The sequence below is a fragment of the Echinops telfairi genome, unplaced genomic scaffold (genome assembly GCF_000313985.2).
Source record: "Echinops telfairi isolate 266 unplaced genomic scaffold, ASM31398v2 ScPeMD7_7400;HRSCAF=8409, whole genome shotgun sequence".
In the NCBI taxonomy this organism is placed as follows: Eukaryota; Metazoa; Chordata; class Mammalia; order Afrosoricida; family Tenrecidae; genus Echinops; species Echinops telfairi.
This window is the reverse complement of record NW_022111300.1, coordinates 23,052,680-23,062,113: the sequence shown is the minus strand read 5'-3', so window position 1 is coordinate 23,062,113 and position 9,434 is coordinate 23,052,680. Positions and strand designations below refer to the sequence as shown.

The 9,434-nt window shown below is 44.0% G+C and overlaps 1 protein-coding gene across 1 annotated transcript in view; it reads right to left on the bottom strand.

Moving 5' to 3' along the window:
* FHOD3 (formin homology 2 domain containing 3) overlaps positions 1 to 9,434 on the bottom strand; it is a 521,276-nt gene that overhangs the window by 194,623 nt on the left and 317,219 nt on the right. Inside the window, 1 exon segment of the mRNA XM_004703087.3 lies at positions 1,581 to 1,675. Within this exon segment, the coding sequence (XP_004703144.3) occupies positions 1,581 to 1,675 (95 nt within the window).

The window sequence follows — 9,434 nt, the reverse complement described above, 5'->3', positions numbered from 1 at the left end:
GTACAGATAGGAACTGGAAACACAGGGAATCCGGGACAGATGATTCCTTCAGGACCAGTGGTGAGAGTGGTGATACCAGGAGGGTGGAAGGAAGGTGGGATAGAAAGGGGGAACCAATCACAAGGATCTCCATATAATCCCCTCCTTGGGGGATGGACAACAGAAAAGTGGGTGAAGGAAGACATCCAACAGTGTGAGACATGACAAAATAATGAGGAGCTGATACCAAAGGCTCAAGTAGAAAGCAAATGTTTTGAGAATGATGATGGCAACAAATGTACACATGTGCTTGACACAATGAATGTATGTATGAATTTTGATGAGTTGTATGAGCCCCCAATAAAGTGATTTTTTTTAAAAGACCTAAGTTTGGTGCTTGGTAAGTCTATAGCAAATATCAGTTACTGCTATGATTCATAGTATCGCTGAAAGGCATTTAGACATTCTTTCATGGACACCGAGGAAGGTTGTTATCGGTGGGTGCTGTCAGCTGATTTCCATGCACAGTGACTCCATGGGACTGAGTAACACGTCTCCCATAGCGTTTCCTAGGCTGCATCTTTCAGGGAAAAGCCTGGCAGATCTCTCTCCTGGGCAGCTCGAGGTGGGTTCAAGTCACCAGGCTTGCCTGTGGCGGGCAAGGGCTTAATGGTCATGCCACCAGGGTGACTTGTGGATCACAAAACACATATATACAAAAAAGCTTGAAAAAGTTTGTGAAAGCAATGATCGACACGTAACCACACCCCCACTCCACACCCCAGGGGGACAAACAACAGAAACCATGGGGAAAGGGAGACAGTGGTCTGTGTAAAGATATGAAAATTATAATTTATCAAGGGGTAATGAGAGTGGGAAGGAGGGCATAAAGAGTTGACACCAAGGGCTCAAATAGAAAGTAAATGTTTAGAAAAGAATGATGGCAACATTTGTACTAATGTGCTCGATACAATTGATGTATGGATTGTTATAAGAGCTGTAAGAGCCCCCAGTAAAATGATCTTTTATTTTATTTTATTTTTGGAAGAAGTCAGCTGCATTTTATTTTTACCATGAAGAAGTCTTCTCTTTTTTCTTCCTTCATATTCTATCATAATAACAGAAGTTATTTGGAAGCTTGGAGTTTTTCTAACTTGTTTAACTTTTTTTTATAAAACAAAGTGTGAAAATGAAATTAAAAGATAATGGAATGATTCCACGGACTTTTGAAAACCCTTTCATATGCACAACATATCAATACATACTTGATTAAGTAGCTGAACATATATGAAATAGAGCAGGCAAAATTAATACATCTATGGTATAATGTAATTAAAGATGAAACACCAAGTAAACCAAAGACCTATGATTAAAACGAAGGGAGAAAACACAGTTTTGAAGAAAGAGAAGCGCACTAGGAATTCATGAGTGACTGGTGTGTTTTAAAATGTAGGCAGTGGTCCTCATTTGCAAGAGGCAAGCTTTGAGTCTAACTGAGGATGCGTTCTTTCAGCAGAGCTGTCTGTCCCCGGAGAGGGTGACACAAGGCAGGGGCATGCTATGGAAACCCACTCAGATAATCCATCCCAAGTTTCTCTTACCTTGGAGCCAACGAGCGTGTACAGCCACTGGATGGTTTCATTGTGGCTGATGACTCCGTTCATCCCATCCACATACAACATAATCTGGCCCAAAGCTACAGAGAAGAACATAAGAAACACGGTGTCACTGTGGTTTCGTCGGTACATACGATCTTCAATAATCACGTCCATTGAGATTCCAAGACGCGAAGTACGCTGTCTGTTGGGGATAGACTCCAAATCCTTGAGCTCTGAAATCAGCTAAATGTCAATTCACAGAGAAGCGTATTGGCCCCATCAGAAGGAACGAAGCTATTCGCAGCACCCAGGGTGCAATGTAAGCACCCAAACCAGTGATTATTGTTTCTTTGGGCCTTGATGGACATATGCTTAGTTTTGATGATTCTTCAGCTGTGTGCCAGGCCAGGCATGGGTGAAGGTAGTGTGAGATGGTGTCTGGGTTGTCAGCGGCCAAGAGGACACATAGATTTCCCAAAGCAGCCTGTCCAGGGCCCCAGCTGATGACCAAGCAAACCCCGGGCTCCACAATCACCCTGAGAGATCCCAGTCCTTCAGTAAAGGGTAAGTATGCACTTAAATCTTATCTATTGGGCTGTTTAAGAGATTTCAGCTGAAAATACCAGAATTCATGAAAAAAAAAAAGTCCTAAACTCTTAGTTTAGGAAATTAATAGTCACAACAGATTGTCATTACACTCAAAAAAACAAAAACAAGGACCATGTTTTGTTTTTGTTTTTTGCCATTAAGCAAATGTGACCCAACAGGAAGCCCAAACTATAAAATATTATCATTAATATCACATGCAAGTAAAATGTTGTTGAATAGCTTCCAATAATGGTTGTAGCAGTGCATTGACAGGGAGCTGCCAGAGCTTCAGGCCGGAGTCAGAAGAAGCCATGGAACAAGGGATATCATTGCTGATGTCAGATGCATCTGGACTGAAAGCAGAGAATACCAGAAAGATGCTTACTTGTGCTTTATTAACTATGCAAATACATTTGATACTGTGGCCCATAACAAACTCTGGGTAGGCTTGAGAAGAATGGGAATTCCAGAACACTTCATTGTGCTCATAAGAAACCAAAAGGCAGTTGTGTGAACAGAATAAAGGAATAGAATAAGGAAACGTGTGCATCAGGGGTGTAGCATCTCGTTATTCACTCTGTATGTTGAGCAAATAATCAGAGAAGCTGGATTATATGAAGAAGAATGTGATGTGTAGATGACACAGCCTTGCTTGTTGAAAGTGAGGAGGGCTTGAATCACTTGCTGATGACGATCAAGCACTGATGACAATTCAATGTCAAGATGACCACACTCCTCACACTTGAACTACTGGGTAGCATTATGCTAAGTGGAGAAAAGATGGAGGTTGTCGAAGATATTGTCTTGCTTCACTCCACAATCGATGCTCCTGGAAGCAGCAGTCAGGGTATCAAGGAACACCTTGCAGTCAGTCACTCTGCTGCAGAAGACGTCTTTAAAGTGTTGAAAAGCACAGGTGTCACTTTGAGGGCTAAGTGCATCTGACTCGAGCCATGGTTATTTTCTTTCTTTCTTTTTAAATAAACATTTTATTGGGGGCTCTTACAGCTCTTATAACAATCCAAACATCAGTTGTATCAAGCATGTTTGTACATATGTTGCCATCATCATTTTCAAAAACATTTTCTTTCTACTTGAGCCCTTGGTATCAGCTCCTCTTCCCCCACTGCGAACCCTTGATAAATGATAAATTATTATTATTTTCCTATCTGACACCGCCCACTGTCTCCCTTTGCCCACATTATGGTTGTTCGTCCTCCTGGGGGCGAACTCCTGGGGGGAGTTATACATCGATCATTGCCATCAGTTACCCCTCCTCCCCTACCTTCCCCCTACCCTCATGGGATCGCTACTCCCACTACTGTTCTGTGGCAGGGGGTGGCTATCTGTCCTGGATTCTGTGTTGAGAGCTTTTATCTGTACTAGTGTACATGCTCCAGTCTAGCCAGGTTTATAAGGTAGAACTGGGGTCGTGATTGTGTGTGTGTGCGGGGGATGGGAGGGCAAGAAGCATTAAAGAACTAGGGGAATATTGTGTGTTTCGTCAGTGCTATACTTCACTCTGGCTGACTCATCCCTTCCTTGTGACCCTTCTATAAGGGGATGTCCAGTGGTCTACAAATGGGCTTTGGGTCTCTGCCATGGTATTTTTAATTGCCTCATAATCACATGAAAGTTGGAGGCTGATTACGAAAGACCAAAGACAAATCAATGCATATAAATTTGGTGCCAGAGGAGGATATGACTGCACCATGGGCTGGCAGAAGGACAAACAAATCTGTCCTAGAAGAAATACAGCCAGAAAGCTCCTTAGAAGCAAGGATGGTGTGATGTCATCTCAAGTTCATTGGACATGTTGTCAGGAGAGACCAGTCCCTAGAAGAAGACATGATGCTAGGTCAAATCGAGGGTCAGAGAAAAAGAGGAAGATCTTCGATGAGATGGATGGACACTGTGGCTGCAACAGTGGGCTCTGTCCGACATAAGAACAAGTGTGAGGATGGCCTGGGAATGGGCAGCGTTTCGTGCTGTTGCACATGGGGTCACTAGATGAAGTCAGAACTTGCTCAACTGCACCTCATAACAACAAACACAAAAAAACAACGCAAAGACACATCAACATATGGAGGCCTGGTGGTGAAATGGTCAAGCACTTAGGTGCTGCCTGAGAGGTCAGCTGCTGGAATCCTCCAGAAGCTCAACAGGAGAAAAGACCGGCGACGATAAAGAGTTAGCCCAGGAAACCCGATGGGAGAGTTCTCATTGGTCACACTGGGTCTCTCTGAGTCAGAATCGATCTGAAAGCACTTGACAACAAGAAGAAGCGAGACAAATGGATTCTTGGTGTCTAGATCCCTACAGGATCTACTGCTATCGAGTGGACTCTGACTCATCAACCCCCGAGGACTGAAGAGAATGGCCTCTTTGAGTTTCTGAGACTGTAAATAATCATTGAAGCAGGGAGTTCCATCTTTCTTCCACAGAGCAGCCAATGGGTTTGAACCGCCAACCTTGAGGTTAGCAGTCCAATGCTTATATCTCGCCGTACCACTAGTGACCCCATAAAACCCATAGTCCCAAGCCCATTGCCATCAAGTCAGTTCCACCTTGTAGCTACTTTGTGGGGCACAGAAGAGCCTGTGTGGGTCTCCAAGTCTGTAAATGTGTGTGGAAGCAGCCAGCCTCACCTTGCTCTCACGTCACCTATGGCACCACAGCTGCAGAGAGCCTCCATGACAGGGCCAAATGGCCACACAGCATTTCCAAGGCTGTACCCGCCACAGAAGCCAACTGCTACATCTGTTTCCCATGCCGTACTTGCGGGGGTTTGAACTATTGACTTTGGTTAGTAGGGAACACTTTCATCACTGCACTGCCAGGCTCCTTAACATACCCTAACTAAGTACTCACTAACTACTTGATGCATCAATGCCAAGGCATAGCGGCCCTGGGGGCAGGTAGGACTGCGCTATGGGTTTCCCAGACTGGAACGCCACTTTCTTTCACAGCACGGCGGGTGAGTCCACACTGCTGAACTTGCTGCTGTAAGCCCAGTGCAGAACCCACCACCGACGGGGATCCCCGATTCACACACCTGGCAGCGACTTTTTTTTCTCAGGCAATGTAATTTTTTTTCCCTGGTAACAAGTATCATTTAGAAAATTGAAAACTTCAGAAGAGTATTTTAAGATAAAGATCATTCATCATCTGTTGAAGGAGGATCATCCTGAAGATACTGATATATTTTTCTTACACATTCGTTTCTATGCATTACATACACACAGAGCTTATGTGTGACTTGGAGAAAATCTATATGAAATGGTATTTACTGAACAGAACAAAATACAAATAAGGAAAATACACTAAGTACAAAGTAGACAAATATAGATAGTTGATGTTCGAGAACCCATTCCCAAATCATCAAGGAGAAAAACCAAAAAAAAAAAAAAAGAGGGAGGGAGGGAGGAGCAGGAACAAGAGAACAACAAGAGATCTAAATTTGATGGCAAGGAGGGCATAGGATGCCTGATGCGGCTTGATCAAGTGCCATGTGGCCGAGAGGAATTACTGAAAGCCTAATGAAGGTCAAACATGATAGTGGGACAAGAGGAAAGAACTAGGAGGCAAAGGACATTTATAGAGGTCTAAATACAGGCAGGCACATATGTAAATATATTTATATATAACAATAGGGAAATAGATCTATGTGCATATATTTATAGGTTAAGTATTAAGGTAGCAGACAGATGTTGGGACACTACTCCAGTCCTCCCTCAATACAAGAAGACTTTGTTCTAATAACCTGGCATTCTATGATGCTCACCTTCCCCGTCACGATCACTGAAACAAAGTGGGTGCATAAGTAAATGTGGTGAAGAAAGCTGATGGTGCCCAGCTATCAAAAGATATAGTATCTGGGGTCTTAAAACCTTGAACATGAACAAGTGGCCATCTAACTTAGAAGCAACAAATCCCGCATGGAAGAAGCACACCAGCCTGTGTGATCAAGAGGTATAGACTGGATCAGGTATCAGGCATCAAAGACCCAGAACAAAAAAGCATATCACTGTGAATGAGGGGGAGTGCAAACCCAAAGCCCACCTGTAGGCAAATGGACGTCCCCTTACAGAAGGGTCACAGGGAGGAGACAAGCCAGTCAGGGTGCAGAATAGCACCGATGAAACATACAACTTTCCTTTAGATCTTTAATGCTTCTTCCCCCCACTATCTTGACCCTAATTCTACCCTACAAATCGGGCTAGACCAGAGCATGTACACTGCTACAGCTAAGAGCTGGAAACACAGGGAATCCAGGACAGATAAGCCCCTCAAGACCAATAATGAGAGTAGTGATACCAGGAAAGAGAAGGGAAAGGTGGGGGGAGAAAGGGGGAACCAATCACAATGATCACCATATAACCTCCCTCCCAGAGGAATGAACAACAGAAAAGTGGGTGAAGGGAGACAGCAGTCAGTGTAAGATAGTTAAAAAATAATAATTTATAAATTATCAAGGGTTCATGAGGGAGGAGGGTAAGAGAGGGGGTAAATGAGCTGATACCAAGGGCTCAAGTAGAAAGAAAATGATGATGGCAACATATGTACAAATGTGCCTGATACAATGGATGGATGGATGACTTTTGATAAGAGCTGTAAGAGCCTCCAATCAAATGATTAAGAAAGAAAGAAAAGTCAATAAATACTCATATACAAAGAGGAAGCCTGTATCGTGCAAAACATTGGGTGTTCTTAGTTTTAGAACTTTCACTCGCTCATCTGAGGCTGTCAAGAGAAGCACCCCCGCCCCCACCCCAATCTCTCTCCTTCAGAAAGATGCTGCCTCCGAGAAAGAACTGGGAATTTAGCACATTCACACACACACACACACACACACACACACACACACACACACCTTCTCCCTACCCCTATTCCTCCCTCCCACAGCAAACTGGCAAATGTCCCAGGAATGGCGGTTCACACCACAGTCCTTTCCCCAACCCTAAATTCCATTGCTGAGGAAGCTTGTCCTGAGGCACACTGTAGCATCTTCCTGTAAATCAACCTAACAGTGCAGGGAATGAGAGCCGCTTCAACCTTCCTGCAGGCTGAGAAGGCAGGAATGAAGTTCAATCTCAGTGCTAAAGGCTTTCAGTAATGCAGAAATGCACAGAAAACCAGGCAACTGCTGTGAAAGAGGGCGGCACGTCAACAATGAAGAACAGACACAGATTGCTACCAGCTTTCTAGAACCTACTCCTCTCCAAAGGCTTTCAGCCGCTCACACTGGAGGAGTTAAGCCACCAGGAAGTTCGTATCTCATAAGCACACTTACACCACCGCCCTAATGCGAACAATCCTTCCTGCAAAACCCATCAGACACACAAGATGGCGCTAAATAGATTCAAGCACCTTGAGGCCGCACTGATTGAAAAGCCTCACCTTGGGCTGGCAAGTGAAAAAAAATCACACAAGAGATAAAATCTATGACCCGAAAGCCTGTGTGTTGGGGGTTATAGGTGCCGGGAAAATTAGTGCTTCTCATGAGGAAGGGGAGGTTGTCTGAAGAGTTGATATTCAACTCAGAACGAACCCCCACCCCCACCCCGTGACAACCCTACGACGTTTATTAGGCTGCAGTCTTTTAAGGGGGGCCATGAGCTGACATGACTTCACAGCAGTGGGGCTGCTCTTGGGTCTTTTACCGAAGGAACCAGGCCGCTCTCCCAGCTGCTACCACAAAGTCACCGGGGCCTTCTTGGCAGAAGGCTCTGGCATAGGGAGCCCAGAAAAACGTGATGGGACTGCTCGGCTGTCACATGAGGTCGCTATGCATCAAAAAGTGGCCGGACCCCACCTCCTGACAGCAGCTGTGGACATCTAATTCTGGATTCTCTAGTCTGCTCCCCTGATGTACCTGTCTATTCTTTTGCCAAGACTGCGCGGTCTTTACGAAGGTAACTTTCCTCTTTTCCAAAATTCTTTGGCCATTCTGGTTATTTTGCAGTCTCAGATACAATTTAGAAATAACTTGTCCAGAACTGATTATAAGAATCTACGTATAGCCTCCTCCCTGGGGGATGGACAGCAGAGAAGAGGGCGGGGGGAGACGTCGGACAGTGTAACATATGACAAAATAATAATAATTTATGAATTATGAAGGGTTCTTGAGGGAGGGGGGTAGTGGGGGGGGGGAATGAGGAGCCAATATTAAGGGCTCAAGTAGAAGGCAAATGTTTTGAGGATGATGGCAACAAATGTACATATGTGCTTAACATAATGGATATATGTATGGATTCTGATAAGAATTGTACGATCCCCCAATAAAATGATTTTTAAAAAAGAAATAACTTGTCCAAATCTTTAAACTAAATTTAATTTTCTGGAAACTTCATGAGCATTGCATTAAATCTATAAATCAGTTTTGTGAGAATTAATATGTCACTGTTCTGAATTTTCAATTGACCACAAACCTAGTATGTCTTTTTGGTTATTGATTACTTTTGTCTGTGTTTTTACATTTTCAGCACACAGTTTCCACATGCATTTTGTTAAATGCATGAGGGAGTACTGGCCCCCCTCCCCCCCCACCAAAAATGGAAAAAGCTCTGCCCAGAGGAGCTTTTAGAGCATGCATCTTTCCCACTAGGTGAGCGTCTAGCGACTCACTCTGAGTTAGAGCAGCCAGCAGCGCCTCCTGGGAAGGTTCCTTCTGGTCACAGTGAATTTTTTTGTAAAAGCAGTTTCACTTGTACCTTGTTTCTTCTGGTGGCCCATTTGAGAGAACAGCGTGCGACTGTGAAATTTTGTTTCTTGCTCAGGAGAAATGCCACAGAAACTGTTGTGATGTTGAACACAGCTTACAAGGGCAGTGCTATGGGGAAAACTCAAGCATACGAGTGTTTTTCTTGTTTCAAAAATGGTGAAATTTCAATTGATGACAAACCTCATTCTGGACATCCATTAATTTCCTGAATGAATAAGCATGTTGACAAAATGTGCTCCAAGACTGACAACGGACCACTGAAGAGATGGGGAAGTTATCTGGACTATCTTGGAACTCAGTTCAGCGATTTTTAACAGAAGACTTGTGCCTCCGGTTCTGACCAACCAGGAAAAATAGCATCCAGTGGAAACATGCTGTGGAACAGCTCAGAACGCGACCCAACTTTTTCCCCAAGGTCATGACTGGTGAGGAGACATGGTGCTATTCTTATGACCCGGAAACCAAACATCAATCAAGCCAGTGGGAGATGCATCGTGTTATCTTGCCTCAAAAAAGCTTGCCAAGTGAAATCAAAGATCAAGATG